Consider the following 19536-nt stretch of genomic DNA (forward strand, 5'->3'; position numbering starts at 1 on the left):
AGCTCCGGATTCCCCACGACACATCTCGGCCGTTGGAACCTCCGCTGCCTCGATTCTCCATCGTGAGTCTGCTCCTGCCAGTATCCCCCCACTCACTGTCTCTCACCCTGGGCTCTCGCCATTTCCCGGCACAGCTGCATCGGCAATAAAAACCCTGTTAAAACCGTGATCTGTCTCCGCTGCATTTTCGGGTCCTCTACATAGTCAAACCGCTCTCATTCGGGAGCGTAACAAATCACCCACTACTTTTGCTTAAACTCTATCTTTAACATAGATATGGCTTCTCTCTCTTCTCCTGCTGTCTTCCGGTGTGTGACAAATGTTTAGTTACTAATCTGCCTCCTTTAGCGATAACGATACTTGTAATAAGTGTAACTTGTTTGCCATGATGGAGGCGAGGCTTAGTGAGGTAGAAACTTTGCACCATAGAAGCTAAGTCAGCTAGCCAGTCTCCTGTAGTTGGTGCGGACCACATAGCATTAGCACTCTCAACAGCTGGAGAAAACAGGGCAGCTGGGTGAATGACTGTAATAAGAGGCGTAGTGCTAAGCCTAATGGCGCATTTCCACCAGCTCTACTCGCCTTGCCTTGCCACACCACGGCACGGTTTAAGTAGCGTTTCCACTAGCATAGTACCTGATACCAGGTACAATTTTTAGTACCTGCTCAGGCAAGGTTCCAAAAGCGTGCTGAGTAGGTATTATGCGATGATTGGTCATACTGCCGGCCACTGACTGGCCAGAGTGTCGTCACAGGAAGAGACGTTCCACACACAAATCAGGCCGAACAGCGCCAAACTGTAGATCACTTAAAATTACTTAACAATCCTAAAAACGTGGGTTAATCACCAACAACTACCATGGAAATCTCTATATTTAACAGATTTTACAGCGCCGGCGATCGTGAGCGGCATCACAGGTCACTGCCGCTGTAGTCTGTGGAGTAGGAGGCTGTACTCCGGAGACGTGTGGACTGAAATCAAGCCGAACAGTGCCGAATTGTAGATAAGTTAAAACTACTTAACAATCCTAAAAACGTGGGTTAATCTCCAACAACTACCAGGAGTCTGGTGCAAAGTCACTCGTCACTCGTGTGTGTGTGTGTGTGTGTGTGTGTGTGTGTGCGTGTGTGTCACGTGTATAAAACGAAGTCACCACAGTTTCACTCAGCCGTGTAGTGATGACTGTTGTGATGACACTTGGCCACGTTGAGTGGGTGCTTTTTTTGTAGTGGAGAAGCAACCTAATCGTGCCGTGTCGTGCCGTGCCGAGGCGAGGCGAATAGAGCCAGTGGAAATATGGCATAAATGTCCTGGAATTTCAAATAGCCTGGAAAGATGGTTTTCTAGCATACAAACAGGCCCCACATAAAGCTAGAGCTGCCTATTATCCTTCTTTAATTGAAGAAAATCTGATTATTTCCTCTTTTCAGCACTGTAGCCAGACTGACACAGAGTCACAGCTCCTCTGTACCATCTATTTCTTTAACACTGAGCAGTGACGACTTTATGAACTTCTTTGTGAATAAAATAACATCAATTAGAGAAAAAATTGTGTACCAGGTGTACAGTTAGACAGTTTCTCCTCTATAGATATAGATAGTTAACATCATTAGTTAATATTAGAAAAGGCAATTGCTAATCAATTATGTAAATATTTGTGCATTAATGACCAGTTTGCAGATTTTCAGTCAGGTCTTAGATTACACTATAGCACAGAAACAACACTAGTCAAAGTTAGTAACGACCTTCTCTTGGCCTAAGATAGTGGTCTAGTCTCTCTCTGTCCTGTTAGATCTTAGTGCTGCATTTGACACCATTGATCATACTATTCTACTGCAGAGATTGGAGCAGACTCTTGGTATCACAGGTGCTACCCTCTGTTGGTTTAAATCATACTTATCTGATAGATTCCAGTTTGTTCATGTTAATGATAAAGCCTCATTGCAAACAAAAGTTAATTGTGGAGTTCCACAAGGCTCAGTGCTTGGGCCTATACTTTTTACCTTATGCTTCCTTTTGGGGAACATTATTAGGAAGCACAACATACACATTCATTGTTGATGACATGCAGCTTTATTTATCAATAAGGCCGGATGAAATAAATCAGGTTGTTCAACTCCAGGAATGTCTCAGATACATTAAGTCCTGGATGACCTGTAACTTTCTACTTTAAGACTGAGGTCATTACACTCGGCCCTAAACGGGAAAAACATTCTGACAACATTGTCACTTTAGATGACATTACCATGGCTTCCAGTTACACTATGAGGAACCTTGGAGTTATTTTTGACCAGGACATTTGATTCACACATAAAACTAATTTCCAGAACAGCCTTCTTCCACCTGCGGAACATTATGAAAATTAGAAACATCATGTCCTTAAGGGCACGCACTGAAAAACTAGTTCATGCTTTTGTTACATCTAGATTAGATTACTGTAACTCCTTATTATCAGGATGTTCCAACAAGTCTGTTAAAACCCTTCAGTTAATACAAAATGCTGCAGCACGAGTTCTGACTAGAGTTCTGACGAGTTCTGAACTAGAAAGAGAGACCATATCACTCCAGTGCAAGCTTCTCTATACTGGCTCCCCGTACAGTATAGAATTCAATTTAAAATCCTCACATACAAAGCACTTAATGGTCAGGCCCCTTCATACCTGAAAGTACTAGTTCTAGTACAAGTACATCCTGTGGATGTTATGAGATGTGGAAAGGGGAAGCAGAGGTGCAGAAACAATTACCTTTTTCTTGTGAAAAAATTTAAACAAATGATGAGCGCAATTTACACACACAAAGAACACCATACTCGCAGATTTCGTGTTTGTTTTCACAGTTGGCAGTTTGAAGCTAGATCCAGACCTCGATGGCAACCCACGGATTCATCCTTCAGTTCTACCTCCATACAAGTCTACAACACTTGAGATGTGTGGGAAATTCATCTTTGTAATTGAAACCAGACATTGCTTTAGCTGTGAAAATACATTGGTTGGAATGATGCACGCCTGATGATGCACAAACTTTGCCGACATGCCGTAACCAACTACTCTCCAGGAAAAAGAAAAAAGAAGAGACAATACAGAAAGAGCTTCACATGCCAGCAATAACCATGTTTAAAACATTCCGGGAACATGGACAACCAAGTCATGGACATAGTGAGAGAAGACATGACTGAGACAGGAACTGGGAAAGAAGAGCGAGTAAGTTTCCCAATGACGAATTGGCAACCACAGTGGCCAATTTTGACAGTGGAAACATGACTGTTCCACAACAACATCATCAACTCCAGCAAACACATCTACAACATCTACAACGAAGTTTCTACAACGTACATTGACCATTGCAGAACAAAGTGTTTTAGTTCAGTGGTCCCCAACCCCCGGGCTGTGGACCGGTACCGGTCTGTGGGTCAATTGGTACTGGGCAACTTACATTATTTCCGTTTTATATGATTCTGAACGATGTTTTATTTTGGAAAATTACCGGATTCTCTCCGCCACATCTGTCTATGACTCACTCTTGATGCATGTCAAGATGCTTGCCTCGGTCACATGTCACGGTCGCAAGAAGAAGATCAACTGCTGGAGATCGCAAATGATGGCGGATGATGTGCGCATGACGTGGCGTGGATTCACCTTTATTATTATATTTAGAAAATACCAGTTTTTATGCTAGTCATATCATTTTATTTTGTTATCAAACAATGTTGGGGACTGCTGTTTTAGTTAACACAAGTTATGTGATAAAAGCATAAGCAAAAGCAGAGCTGATTCTAAAACCAAAACTGAGTGGAAATAACGTGTACAAGGTGAAACGATTACTGTCCTTCTTAAATGTGGGGATGGGCCAAATACAACTTTCAAAGATGGATTCTTACTCTCTGAAGTCTGTCCCATTAATCTAATGGATAGAGATTTGATGTGTAAACTAAGCCTTTACCTGATCTCAACCCCAGAAGGTGTCAAAGTCTATCTATCTATCTATCTATCTATCTATCTATCTATCTATCTATCCTACTCAGAACAGAGAGCTGCAATCAAAAAATGTTAGTATTTTAATGAACTGCAGATGAAACTCAACAATTACTATTTTCCCAGTGATCCTACCTAGTGTAGCTTTAATAATTACTTATTAACATTGCAGACACTTTCTTACAACTTTGTGTATTTGAATTTAGACTTACTCATCTCCATGTACTCTGGGTTGATCCCAACAAATGGACCCAGAATGTGGTCTTTCTCGTACCGCTGCAAGGTTTTGTTCAGCTCCTCCTCTTGCTTTGTATCCATATCTGATTTCCTCCTCCGCAGCATTTGTTTTAATTTCCTGCACAAACAAACAAAAAAGGATAACAAACATCTAACCTGACACTACTGCTAATGTTCAACCTGTTCTCATCCCGGGAGCGCTCTATGCCGCCGCTTTGTCAAGTCCCTCGGCATCACCTTACAGACACACCAGGTACACTTCTGTATCTGAAAAAGATCCACTAGGCTTTTTAATGACTCCCATGTGAACCCACTGGCTCACACTCACATTTTATTTTATCAATATCATCAACATCTCCATGCCCAGTAACAAATCATAAATAATGAATAGTAAATATTTTCCATGACAGTGACTGCTTAGTAACAGCTTGATGCTTACAGAGATGTTAAAGTGTGGGTGGACACTCAGGGCAGCTGCTCTGAGCATCTAAATGTGCTACCCGGTGCCTCTCTTTCAGACAGGGTACCACTGTGGCTCTGTAAGACGACGCCGGGGGACGTGACAAGGCAGCAGTATGCAATGGGCTGTAATGTTGCATGGGGGAAGACATACAGTTTGGTTTTGATGCATCATTTATTAACTCATTCTAAATTCACAAATAAACTGTCTTCCGATGGAGTAGAAACATAAATAAATGTACTGCTAGCAACAGCCATGTTGGGCTGTGTTGATGATGTCGTAAATGTGACCAACTAAAACACATTCCCACATTGTTAAACTGATTTGTTGAACATAATATTTTTAATAATGATGTTTACTAAATGTGTTGCAAGAACCAGCCTGAGACAAAACTGCCAGTGTGTACATAAAGAAAAGCAGATTTTAGCAACCTAAAAAAAGGTTCATCTGACAAATCAACACCTGATTAAGTTTACAATATTACATGTCATTTAGCAGACGCTTTTATCCAAAGCGACTTACAATGAAATTAAGTACAATCAGCCAGGGGTGGAGTCGAACTTGCGACCATTGCGACCATGATGTCTTTCGCACACAGGGTACCAGTCTTAACCACTGAGCCACTCTACCCCTCAATATGCTCACAGACTGTTATACTGTTTCCCAACTGGACAAACAACATAAAGGAATTCTTAATAAATTGATACCTCCATCAACAAGTTCAAATGTGTCATTTTGTGATGCTGGTGTTTAAAATCCCTAGTTGTCACTGATTTGCTATACCTTAGTGACAAACATACCAAACAGGGCCAGCAGTAGAACTGTGAGCTGATTTTTGCTGTTGACTTTGGAAAACAATTTCCAGTTGCGAGAAGGCTGTCTAAACACAAGATCATGATTTAAACATATTCTCAAGATACCGTAGACTTAAGCTGTGTCACGCCGTGGTGAGGACTGTCTTGTCTTTGTCTTGTGACTTCCTGTGTTTTATTTTGAAAGAGTAACTCTTGTTTCAGGTCACTTGCCTTTCCTCCATGTGTCACCAGTCTGATCGCCTCCCTTGATTGCCCGATAGTTTCCAGCTGTGGCCCCACCCTCATATGTACTTAGTGTCTGCGTCTCCCTTTGTCTAGTCCCAGAGTTTCATCGTTCATGTCACGTCTAGCCCTTGGCCAAGGCCAAGACCACAGTATTGGGCACAAATATTTGGTTCTGTGAAGAAGACTATTAATGTCCTTTTTAATGTAATTTTTTTAAAGGTTAGGATCATCAAATTTAATAGTTAAAATCAATGTACCCTTTTAGGTTTTTGACAAAAAAGAAAGGCAGTGTGGCTCAGATGTTAAGTTACATGAATGACAGGCAAGTCAGCCAGCCAATGGAGCCAATAAACAATGGCACAGTATTTCCCTTGGATAATTACACACGGCTAAGAGGAGGCAAACTTAGGTTGCACTCTTAGTTCTTTCTTTGTAATTTCTTGGCTGGCTGAGCCCTTGTGTTGTGTTCTGTTCAGCTTTTCATTGGTGAGTGAGTATGCACTGCACTCACGGTATGCCAATCTCAAACAGGTTGTTCTGGATTAGCTGCTTGCCCAACATGGTGATGCATAACTGGATACAAAGCTCCATGAGGCAGCCTGCATGAGCACACTGCATAGGGAGAAAAGAAGGTGGAAATAGAGGTTAAACAAATGCACAGTAAAAGGTGAGAGTAAAACAAGTTCAAACTTAAGCAGATCACAGCTACTGAGGTGAAGTTTGTTCAGCACTATAATTATATAGAAGAAATTATTAAATGAAAATTGTCCTTCAATGTATCATCTATGTGAAACTGACTGTTTCTCGGAACTAGCACTTGGTCAGCATGGAATCTTGGAGCATGGAATGGTATTTTTGTGACTGGCTGGATTCACTCTACAGTTTTAAAGACTTGTGCATTTATGAAATGAGTTAGCATTATGCTGTAGAGGAACATTTTCATAGATTATTTATCTCTAAACTCAAACACAAGTTGCTTGTTAAAACAAAAGCAGAAGAAATGTAACAAAGCAACAAGCCTTTCCACACCCCAGCTGTCCACTGCACTTAGCTTATTTTGCAGTTGCTATTTCAAAACCTCCACTCACTGGTAAAGTTGGGGCTTTGGTAGGACAACAAGGAATATAAACAACCATCTTAATGTACAGTGCAGAATTACCTCTTCCATTCTGTATGATCCAACTACATACAAGTAGTTTCCGGGCCGCCCAACAAGTCTGTGGAACAAACATATTAAATATAATGAGCAAAAACGAGTGACTTTATCCATTACTAACAGAAACAAACAATGTACAAAGCAGTAAGAACATATTCTCCTACCTGCCCCTGAAAAAGGCTAAATAGACAATGGGAGTGAAGGCATTGACAAACTTCAGAATAAAAGTTTTGAAGATGAGGCGCTCCTCAAAGCTCTTGTCCGTCTTTGGAACCTCTGAAAAATAAAGACTTAGAATGATGTCTCACATACACATACATCCAGTAACATTATTGTTGAAGTAGCTTTTTGTATACACCTTTTTTGTTATATATATTTTTAATACTGCTAATAGTAAGGGAAGGTGGGTTGTAATCTACGATACAGGCAAGGGGGAGCTTCTGTCATGCTCTGGAATGGGAAGTAAATTGTATCTCACTGTTAAGCCAGGTAGACAGTTTGGAGGAAGGAACATTTTCACACTCACAAGTGTTCCACACTCACAAACTAACACTAAGATAAAGTAACCTGCTAACAGTTGATCTAAGTCTGAAAATCTACCACTGCAGACTGGAGGATACAGCAATGATAAGCACACTGAAACCTTGTTTCCTCGATTAAATATTACCCTAAATTCTTAAACCCCACCACAAATATTATCACTTTTGCACACCTCAATCTGTTTTTAACAAACATATGCTGTCTCTGTTGAAATTTTCTGGCCTTTTTCCTAGTTGCCTAGTTTTTCAAACTGCTTATATTTTGATAATTGTGCTGTTTACTTTTAATCTTTGAAGTTCTGTGAAAGATCCTGTAGTTGGATAAAGTGTAGATAAGCGATAGCTGTCAGAATACACAGTCCTTTTCTGAATAAGTCTGAGGCCTTGTTTGTGGCATCATATGTTGTAAGAATCGAAAGACACAACAAAACATGTCAGCTGTTTTACTTCTTTACTATGGTAACATCAAGCAACACTCTAGGCTTTATGTTTCAGTACAACCTGTTTACATTCAGTCAGTTTATAAAATCAGTCATGCTTTTAATGAAATGTGTCTCACCCAGTGTGGTGAGCCAGCGAGCAATGGCTCCATATATTTCATCTAAGATGATGATGACTATGAGGTTGATAATGGCAGCAGTGGTTTTGACAGTGGCTCTGATGTTGGACCGTGCTGCAGGGTAGCTGCTGATGTGCAGCGCTGTCTTAATGCTGATCCGGTACAGGATGACCCCAAAGACTATGGTAAATGTCACGGCAATCTAAAGTTAAGAACATAGAGAAGACAAAATCTGAAAATCTGATGACATTCTGAAGTAGCGAAATCTATGACGTAGAAAGCCGGGTTTCAATAATGTACCAATTTACCCCACAACATTTACCACACTTATTTACATCTGAGTAGTCAGAAGGAAAATAATTTATGAATTCTGATGTCCTGTAGAGGAAGACAAAGTCTAGAATGCCACCTAGTGGCAGAGCTTGACACTGACTTTTTTACAAATGAAAACATTTAGGGGCACAATGAAAATATATAAAATAATGCATTTTTTTTCAACTATTTAAATGTATTCTACTACAGAATACAGACTACATCCCCTAAACTATATTTTGTAATGTATGCCATTAGATTACTCAATCTGAGTAACATATTCTGAATACTCACTACCTTTAAAGCACAGCCATTACATTAGATTATCCTGAACCCATCTTTGATAATAAAATTGTTGTGTTCATTCATTCATTCTTTCATTCATTTATTGTTTTATTCACATGAGGTTCATGGGGGAGCTGGAGCCAATCACAGCTGACATAGGGTGAAGGGTGGGGACACACCCTCAACGGGTCACATTGGCCATCATTTATCAAATGTGCATATACCAATTGTGTATATCAATTTATCAATATAAATGCTGGCATAGTGTGCGATCAAATCTCACGCCAGCTCCAACCAGGTATATGCAAATTTGAAATCGCAATGGGCTTGCAGTGCAGTAAGTCACTGGATAACTGTAATTGAACCATGCTAATACAATGTCCATTCATGCAGATGTTCCCAGACTTACAGTTAAACTATATAATGCACGAAAAATTTTAGATTTTGTTATCATTAAAAATAATAATGATGATAATAACCATACTAATAATATACAGCAATTTCTCAGTACTCAAAAATATGTAATTTAAGGTGAATGACTATTTTTTGTTGACAGACTACAGGTGACATATCAGTTAATAATTCAGCTCACGATTATGCACGTGGCTGACAGTAGAGCTGCACCGGACAGCTGAAGGGCAGCGGGCTGTGTCTGTGATCAGAGGAATAAACTGCTGTAAACAGCTGAGACAGTGTGTGACACCATTTTGGCCTGTGAGATTCTGTAAAATGTAAGGACAAGAAATAAAAGCACAGCCAGATGAGCCTCTACCCACAGAGCCTTGTCCACTGCAGATATATCTGAGAGCCACACAGAGGAGTTGTGGATGTGGATGTGGAGGACATAAACCTCTCTCTGAGCTCTCTGTGGAGCCCATAGACCATAGATTGCTGTTGAGTTCTCTCCACACTGTTGCTTTCTGACAAACAGAATCACTTTGTTATGTTGAAATTTCAACCTTATACTTATTACTTATTTTCAGCTTCTGGATTTTCTCTTCTTGGTCATATTCCCCATCTCAGTGTCTTAAACTGAAGGGGCGAAGTCTCGAAACTGTGAATCACACCTGTATCTGCACCAGGTTTTACACAAGTTTGATAAATGAGGATAAATGAGGACTACTTTGTGTTAAAAACATGCAATGCATTTTTGAGTCAATCTTAATTTTAGAACTTGGACTGAGGCTGATGACGTTTCACAAATACGGGAGTACTCAAGTACAGACAAGTACAGACAAGTACGGACATTGAGAAATGGATATTGAGAAAGGGCCTCTATCTCTTGTGGAAACGTCTGCAGAGAAGAGACCACTGACTTGTGTGGTTTCACAACACCATGTAGAGCTCCTGAAGTAAATGTTAAAACTTGCCTAGCTTTGTCTGGCCACGGATGGTGTTGTGAAACCACAACACCAGAGTGCAACAGTGCTTTGGTTGATGGTGAAAAGAACGTGATCACGCAACGTGATGGGCGCGATAGATGTGATGGGTGCGGGACACATTTTTTCATGCAAATTATTTGCATGTTTGAAGCACTTTTAGAACATCACACCAGCCAAGTAATTTCACTATGCAAAATTGTGACTGTTTTTTTTTTGGATCATGGTCCAGGTTCACGAGCTTCCTTTTCCAATGGATTTACAGCTAACCAATCGTAACCAAACGAGTGTTGTTGATGACGTATAGTCCAAACATTCAACATGGTGGCAGATCGCTTGGTTGTGTTGTGTTGTCTCCCTAGTTTGTGTCTCTCTCTCTCTCCCTCTCCATCTCCCTCTCTGTGTCCTCATCTTGCAGGTTGCAGGATCCAGATCCAGTTTCGAGGCCATTATTATCATACATATCATCACCATGCTTATTATTATGTTATAATTAAAATTCGATATCAGTATCATTTTTATCAACAGTCTCTGCTGCTGGGTATATAAATTACGTTTCTATGAACATGTCATCACTGACTCAGAACTTTCCTGTATAAACTTGAAACTATACAGTTGTTGTATATCTGCTCCTGGTCTCTCTCTTCTGTCTCTACCTCATCTCCCTTTTGTCCCTTCTGTCCTCCACCTCTCCTCTATCCCGCTTTTTTCCTTTCACCCAAACCGGTCGAGGCAGATGGCACATCTCTGAGTCTGGTTCTGTCAGAGATTTCTTCCTGTTAAAAGTGAGTTTTTTCTCTCCACTGATGCCTAGTGCTTGCTCATTGTGTGAGCTGTTGGGTTTCTCTGCTCTCTTGATGTTGTCTATGTACAGTGCCTTGAGATAATGTATGTTATGATTTGGCGCTATACAAGTAAATTGAATAGAATTGTTAGCTTCCCAAAACCCTGTTCTTTTTAAAAGAAAAAATGCACCTGGGAACAAACCCAAATACGCAACTACACAACAAGCCCAAAAACCCGTAACCCACAACGACCAATAAAATGTAAGCGACTTTACAGAAAAAACAAGCTAAAAATAGCTTATAATGAGCGGGCTTGGCAACTGTTTTTGCTGCGACAGTTTTACTTACGAATGTGTGTGTGTATGTGTGTGTGTGTTATTATTATTTTTTTATTAATGTATCAATTATTTCATCTGATAAATACAAAAATACTGAGCGGGCTGCTATATCACTAGGGCTTTCCAAGATGATGGACATTGTTTTCATGTTCTCAGAGTATTTCATCCGGAACTGAAGTCCATAACAATCAGTTCAGCCACTGCTGAGAGCGCAGGGTTCGATTGTTTTCCTGAGCTCTACAAAGCGGAACGGCACTTCCGTTGACTAGTTACGTCACTGGCGAATTTCACCACTCCTCTAAACAGCAGCGCCCCTAGTCCGGGCACTAGAGTCCGGGTACATCCGGGTACATCAACCTGCTATCCCCTCAGTTGAGACCATTAGTGATTTTTGAACAACCTGCTTATTAAGCTTAATGGAAAAACAGAGTTCTTCCTGATGGACACACCAATACAAATAATTTTGGGCTACCCAGACATGGGTAAAGAAATATTAAAATTTCAGAAACATTACATGTCATTTAGCAGACACTTTTATCGAAAGCGACTTACAATGGAATTGAGTACAACCTGCCAGGGGAGGAGTTGAACTTGCGACCATGATGTCTGTTGTACACACAGCACTGAGCTACCCCACCGCCAGAAACAATTAAATTATGGTTAGAAACTGTAAAAAAAATCATTGAAACAAATTCACAGAGAAGTAAAAATATTGGAATGGCCTGCCTATAACCTGTACTTCACACCAGCTACTTACAATCATAGCTAGACGATGGGCGCAACAGAGCATCACTGCTGTCTGTGGCATTGTCTCGAATGACATGTGAACTTGATTGTTTCCAGCACCTATGCCAAGTATTCAACCATAATAAAGGTCCCCCGAGGCTGGATAATTGTTACAGGAATAGTTAACTACATACATTCATTTGACAAAAATACCTTTACCCTTCACCTAGAGAAAGACAAAAAAAAAAGTACAAGAACAATCCCCTACAGCAAACAGAATCAGTTTTTGCATCTGGGTTATTAAAAATAATTTCCTCAGATATCATACATATGTTGACTCACCAGGAAGCCCATTGTGAGCACAGTAGTTAGGTAGGCTGGTAGTCTATCAGTGCAAGTCAGCTTCACCTTCTTGCCCTAAAACACACACACACGCACACACATGCACACACACACATACATAGTACTGTGTTATAGGAGGGACAAAAAGGACACATTATTTTTGTAACATTAATATGTGTAGTTTTACAACAGCAGCCTCAAAGCTGCAGCATCTCTTTAGGCTCTATATACTTAGGCAGTGACACTGAGTTAGGCAGTCTGACCTACTTCTTAGTATGTTTGGATGTGGCATGATAGCTTAGGGCAGAATTACGCTGTGCTCTGCTGGAGTCACAGTGTGTACTTGTTACCACTTTAGGGCCTTTTCTGGCATGAACACTGACCTTGTCAGGACCATTAGTCCTCATGGAGACCAAAACCTGGTTCTGATGAAGAAGAACCTCATTTCTGTGGAATAACGAGTATCGGGCTAAGATCTGAATTGTGATTAAGTTAAAGTTATGGTTAGGCATTAACTGGTCATGGTTATGGTTGAGGGTAAGGCTTTGTTTAGGCTGTCAAGATGGATGTAAGTCAGAGAGGATACAAGGCCATTTGTGTTTCCTTTTTTCGACAAATAATGTCAATTTGCAGAAGTATTTACTGCGTCATGTTCTTTATTTTCTTTCATGAATTAATTGGTGGTTACAGATTCACGCTGGCATATTGTTGGGCTATATGTACGTAGCTGACACATCAAGCATTATATGGCCTATACATCCTGTAGTTGAAACACAAGCCAGATCAGGGTTTACTCTTTCATATTAAACCATGTTGAGTTGAACTGCACTGTAAATTTCTATTAATGTGGTTGCCTAGACAATTACGGCCACAGCCACACTGGATGGGGAAGTATCATTTGGCATACATGTTAAGACGAGCCACACTGAAATATATGTGAAATTAACATCTCAAGTGATTGCGCTGGAGTCTGTATAAGTAATATTTATACTTGAAAATATTTGAGAAATCTTAATTATTATTAGAACTTTACATTTGTTCACATTTTTCTTTCTAACTTTGAAGTGATGATTATATTACAATCAAATGCCAAATTAATAATTTTAAACAATACTTTACTAACTAGTGAAATTAATACTGATGAATTAGTAAATCAAATAAAAGGATTTTGGTATGATATTTGTATAAAATGCTATAACATAACCCAAACAAAACAAATGTTACCTTTGGGGTGGATTGTTCCAGTCTCATTGTCTTCTGCATGACACGGAACTCATATTCTGCTCTGTTGTGGTCCTGGAAGAGATACCAGACTGTGATAGTGAGCAGTAAACTAAAGAGAATATCCTGATTGCATTTGACAATGAAGACAGACATGAAAGTAGCAGCCTGCCTCCAATAGGTTTTGCAAGATGACATGGTGTGCTAAAGAGTAAATACAGCGCTTCATGCAAGAAAAGAGAGAGAATTGCATCAACAAAGAAAAGTTTAAAGTTGTGACATACAACCTTTTGTGTGTATAGCTATTTCCAGGTGTGTCATTGTTACACACAGGTTAGCCATTTTGGAAGAGGGAAAAGCATGTACACTGTAAAATTAATCTTGAAATTTTCACAATGGGATATATATCATGGATGGTTTGTTTTTCAAACCACCACCAAAAGGAACAAATGGAACTCTACCACTAGAAGGCAAATTTCAGGGTTAGATAATCATGTTTGAATGTATCAACCTTATTTACAGATGGAGAAAACAAAAAAGTGGAAACAAAAATAAATCCTGAGCAGCACAGGCTCAGATCAGCAGGAAGGGACTGATATTTTCATCATTTCTATTTGGCCTGTTTCTAGACATTATTGAATTTAAAAAGAATGTCGTTCTAGAAAATTTCCAATTTATGTTTTTATTATCTTGTCAGTGACTGCTTAGTACCGGTTTGATGCTCACAGCAACGTTAAAGTATGGATGAAACCACTCCAACAACTGCAACAAACTGTGACATGGACTGTAGACTAAAGTAATCAGTGGTTTTTAGAAGACCACTCTCAGCTTGGGGCTTTGCCTGTTGCAACACCCCTGGTCTGCTCAAAAGGGAACATTAAAAAGAAAACTTGAGGAAAACAGGAGCTATGAGAAGCCAGAAGATCAGCAACTTATACTGTGGTGAAAAGTCATAAGAATAGGCAGCATACTGTATGGGGATGAGCTTCAGACAGAAAAATTAACCTATGAGAAGAGCAAAGGTTGAAGCTGTCATTGAGAACTCAGGTTGGTTGTTAGACACCTTGAGGGAGAAAAGTTCACTGTTACACAGTCGCAGTGTCCACTGGGCTCATCTGAATCAGTAAGTAAAAAGAATAAAGGTAAAGAAGTAAGTAAGATGGATTCAAACCTTGTGTTCCTCCTGCAAAATACAGCACACAAACAAAAAAAACAATGAGAAGATGTCTGTCAGCAGTTGCTCTCTGTGGACAATAAAACAACTTCTAGATAACACAAACTAGAAGAATGACAAACAGACATTGTACTGTTCCATTTCAAGGGGGTATTCCATGAAGCAAAATTAAAGGTCTTGCTTTTTTCGCTGGCATTGTAACTGACCCATTTAGTCCGTCTACAATTGTTTCCCTACCATTGGTAATGGCTGTTTTGCCTTTTTTCATGATAATATGTTTGTATTCCGGCCACACGGTTGGTGTAGGGCCTTTCTGCATGGAGTTTGCATGTTCTCCCCATGTGTGCGTGGGTTTTCTCCAGGTTCTCCGGCTTCCTCCCACAGTCCAAATACATGCAATATGGGGATTAGGTCAATTGGTCCATAGGTGTGCATGTGAGAGTGGTTATGTCTCTCTATGTGTGGCCGTGTTCCCTGCGAACTGTCCCTGCGATGGACTGGCGAACTGTCCAGGGTGTACCCCGCTTATCGCCCTATGTCAGTTGAGATTGGCACAGCACCGCCCACAACCTTCCGGTGGAGGATAAAGCAATAGATAATGGATGTTTGCATTCCTCATACAGCTCAATTAGACGTGTTTGCTCTGCTGATGAAAAAAAGAGCACTTTTGTTTTCCCTTTTACGTTACTAATTTCAACAATTTTCTGTTCATCCACTCATTTGGCCTTCTTAAATATCCAGAGTATCCATTGTTTTAAATGGAGATAATTTAAAATAATGTATTAATTTCCTCAAAAGATGCTGCATGTGTATGAAACCTGAACCTAACTAAACTACAGGCTGTTACCCTTTTCTCTCTGTCTTCCACACGCTATTAGCACCACATATTTTGTGATACCTGATGTACATTTGGGAGTGTTACTAGCATGATTTGATTGTCGGTGTATGGGTACAACAGCAAGGTAGTATTTACTAGTTTATAATGCAGTAATTTTATCTACTTTATAAAAAGGAACCCAGCAGCTAGGGCAAGTCACAGCTTAAGTATCTCCATGTAACATTTGGCATCTTACATTGCACTGGCATGATGATGCTCATTTTTTCACTGAGACAAAATGAGCATCATCATGCCGGTAAAACAGCAGACCACAGGTCAAGACCAAGCTTTACAGCATCCTTGTGTGATAACCCCTGCAACACCTCTCACTCACTTCTCGATGTGCACATCTGTAGACATCTAAAAAGTCTACAGATCTTTAGTCTAGGTTCAGAAAAGTAAACTCACACCTGTAGGTTTGCAGAAACGTGCATGGGCAACATGAATATAAAATAATGATGTGTGTTGCTGTCTCACCTCCTCCTCCTCCCCAAAGCCTGTCAGATCCCAGATGTAGTTGAGTCGCATCTGCCGTCTCTTCCAGTGTTCCATAAAGAGAACAGCTACATAATGAAACAGACACCTTTAGACTACCAGTGTGTTGACACTTGTTACTCAAACTATAAAAAATGAAGACATTATAACATTAAAATTGTGAGGGCTTTCATGATGTGACTCTGCTGTTGCTGACAGATGGCAGTGCAGTTTGGCAGCACACGAGGGGAAGTATGTCTGTGTGACATCTGACAAATTACATTTCCACATTCCTATTGTTCATTTCATGTGCTAGAGCCCAGGCTGGTTTTCAGTCAAAGCTCTGAAAGATGAAATATTATGTGTAAAGATTTACTAACATGTTTAAAACATCAAGATGCCCTCTTTGTGCCAAATTTGTAGTTCATAGGAGAGAAACTGTGTTTAAAGTTTAAAAAAAGCATTGAAACAGTCTTTTTGTGTTGATTCTACATTCATTCCATGATTTCATACAAATAAATATCTGTTATAAGCTATAAGTTTTTTTTTCATTAATCGTGATTAATTACAGAAAATTGTGCAATTAATTAGTCAGTCAGTCATCATCTACCGCTTTATCCTCCACCAGAGGGTCGCGGGGGGTGCTGTGCCAATCTCAGCTACATCGGGCGATAGGCGGGGTACACCCTGGACAGTTCGCCAGTCCATCGCAGGGCCACACACAGATAGAGACAAACAACCATTCACTCTCACACTCACTCCTATGGTCAATTTGGAGTGTCCAATTTACCTATCCCCACATTGCATGTTTTTGGACTGTGGGAGGAAGCCGGAGTACCCGGAGAGAACCCACGCACACACGGGGAGAACATGCAAACTCCATGCAGAAAGGCCCTTGTTCCAACCGGGGCTCGAACCCGGGTCTTCTCGCTGCAAGGCGAGAGTGCTAACCACTACACCACCGTGTGGCCCGCAATTAATTAGTAAAAAAAAAAAAAAAAAAAAAAAAAAAAAAAAAAAAAAAAAAAAAAAAATTTGATTGACGGCCTTAGTCCTAATATATCTAGTTATTTGTGCTTAACTGACTGAGAAGTAGGGCTGCAAAGTAAGGATCATTTTCATAATTGGTTAATCTGCCGATAATTCTCAATGAATCAATTAGTTGTTTGGTCCATAAAATATAAGAAAATCTGGAAAAAACATTAATCATTGTCCCAAACCTGGAAATGATGACGTTCTCAATAATCTTGTTTTTTCTACAAACCAAAATGATTCAGCTTTGTTGATTTCTCTGTTATGTGGAGCAAAGTCACCAGAAAATATTGACATTAAAGAAGATGAAAAATCAAAGAGCTTGTTTTAACTATTGAGAATAAAAAACTCAAAATGATTATCAAAATAATGAATTAATTTAGTAATGTATTAATCGTTGCAGCCATACTGAAAAGTACTGCTAGGGAAGTAGGGTATTTAGTTGTTGCTTGTATGATCGGATGGGAATGTGACCTCACCCCAGAGGGCCATGAAGATGGAGAAGAAGACAGTGGCAGGGTTGTCGAAAAGGTGGCTGGCACGAGCTGTACCACACGCAGTTACCAGCTTCCAGTAGCTGCAGGCGTGGTCACACAGCGGGCACATGGTAATGTTGTTCCTTGGATCACAAATCTCCATACTGACAACACAGAGATGCATGGAGAGATCAATAATTCAGAATGTGGTATATTGATGGTACAGATAACTTTGCATTACATAAGAATACAATCAGAGCTTCAAAGTGGAAAAGTATATTGAGATTCCCAACATGTATCAAACTTGAATCTGGTAAAGATGTAAAATTTGCATGTTTGCTTCAGTCGTTCGAGTTGATATATCTCAAATACAGCGAAATGTACGTTACATGTGAGGTCAAGAAAGCCATTCAGTGTTGAGATTCTTCTTTTATCCTACTATTGTATCATATGTGAGAGAAGGAGAGGCCAACATTCAGCAAGTTCACCAAGTTAGACTTCCTGGTAACTTGTGTGTGTGTCACTTAATTCAAGCTGGTTACAGTTTACTATAAGCAGACAGCTCTAGCATTATCCCCGGATGAGAAGTCAGGGGTTGTGTTTATTTGTGTAAAATACACATTTTCTGCAACTACAGTTGTGTGAGTGAAGCAAAGCAAAAAAGCCCTTAACAACCATATAAGTAATCATCCAGGTTCAGAAAAGACTGGCAAGATATAGAAATTATATATCATTAATTATGTAGTATACTTAAGATGGAAAGTGCTTGACAAGCTAAAAAAAATCTCAACTCAAATTAAGTTCAATCAAACTTAAAGGAATACTCCACCTATTTGCGTGTGGCTTTGTATTGCTGAAATAGCAGTAGTATTTTTTTTTAAAATTGTTCTTCCCTCCCTCAGTTTATTACTGAGTTGTAAAAAATCTGTTTTTCCCTTTCCAATTCTGCCCTCCGATGACACGATTTGCGTCATTGGGGGGCACGTCGCTCAAGGTTTGCAACTACAAAGCCAGTTCCACACTTAGTGGGACGAGACTTAATTCCCAGAATGTACACACGGTGTCAGCCATCTTTGCTAACAGTTACGCTAACTGGCTCTTGCTTTGCAGAGTAAACAGAGAATGACAATGACCGAATGTAGTTTTCAAACTGATATGACTGCAAGGGTAAAAACTAGAAGCCGGCACCGGCCACGGGGACCAGATGTGTGAGTTCAAATTGAGTATTTTGTTTTGTATTTTTATATATTTTTTTACCACCACGTTTGTCCCTGTTGACATTGAACACCAGCTGAGCTAACTTTAGCATCTTTACACTTCATTTACATCTATGCTACTGTAAGCACAGATACTTTGCATCACTAATGTTGTGCTCATTTTTTTGTAGATCGTACCGTCACTTCATGGAGTGGATCCAGAGAGACTGGGGAAAGAGTCTGTGTTGTTCAGGACATCAGAAGATATTCAGCTCCTGAAAAGCAGTACTGTGTCTATGAAGAGACGCTTGATGCTCACAATGACAGAGCATCAGAAAATGTGAAAATCTGAAGAAGTCAGAAAAGTCTGACTTTTCAGATATTGCAGATATTTTTTCTTAATTTTTATCATATTTAAATAGTTTTATTTTCCTTTTACCTGTGAGAGGACATTTTGCTTTCTTTTTGTCCCTCCTGAGCTTCCGTAGCCCTTCAGGTTTCTGTAGCCCCCTTCTTCCCTCACATAAATGTTGACAATGTCAGAGGGTGAGTTTGGTCGCGAAGTGCCGCCGACATATTTTTGTTTGTTTTCCATGTGAATTTGTGTTTTGAGTCGTTGAGTGTGTGGGGAGGGATCTGCACAGGGAATGTGAATATGTTTGTCAGTTGTTTTTACTAGTTCCTGAGCTCAGAAGTTATTTTGGATACTATTTTATGTTACGGGTGTTGGTGCCGATCAGCTGCCTCGTTTTAAGCTACATACAGAGACTGTGGCTCTATATGTGTGTGTGTGTAACGAGTGTCATTCTGTATGTTTAGGCATGAGCCAAAAAGACGGATGACGACATTTTGTGTGTGACTGTTGCCCGCAGATTTGTGGTTTTATTAAATTTTTTTTTTAACGTTTTAATCGTAGTAAATGATGCATGTTTTTGTTTTGCCACGGGATGGCACTC

General features: G+C 39.9%; 1 protein-coding gene across 3 annotated transcripts in view; it reads right to left on the bottom strand.

Moving 5' to 3' along the window:
• ano1a (anoctamin 1, calcium activated chloride channel a) overlaps positions 1-19536 on the bottom strand; it is a 104468-nt gene that overhangs the window by 16109 nt on the left and 68823 nt on the right. For 2 of the 3 annotated variants that reach the window (XM_058629389.1, XM_058629387.1), the window contains exons 12-21: positions 17388-17548; positions 15880-15965; positions 14523-14534; positions 13355-13426; positions 12131-12205; positions 7964-8165; positions 7030-7141; positions 6869-6926; positions 6221-6321; positions 4185-4327 (exon numbers count right to left, since the gene is read on the bottom strand). In XM_058629389.1, coding sequence (XP_058485372.1) covers positions 4185-4327; positions 6221-6321; positions 6869-6926; positions 7030-7141; positions 7964-8165; positions 12131-12205; positions 13355-13426; positions 14523-14534; positions 15880-15965; positions 17388-17548 — 1022 coding nt within the window. The remainder of the gene's footprint in view (positions 1-4184; positions 4328-6220; positions 6322-6868; positions 6927-7029; positions 7142-7963; positions 8166-12130; positions 12206-13354; positions 13427-14522; positions 14535-15879; positions 15966-17387; positions 17549-19536) is intronic. The other variant, XM_058629388.1, reaches the window with a different exon arrangement.

Source organism: Solea solea, chromosome 5 (assembly GCF_958295425.1).
Source record: "Solea solea chromosome 5, fSolSol10.1, whole genome shotgun sequence".
Taxonomy (NCBI): Eukaryota; Metazoa; Chordata; class Actinopteri; order Pleuronectiformes; family Soleidae; genus Solea; species Solea solea.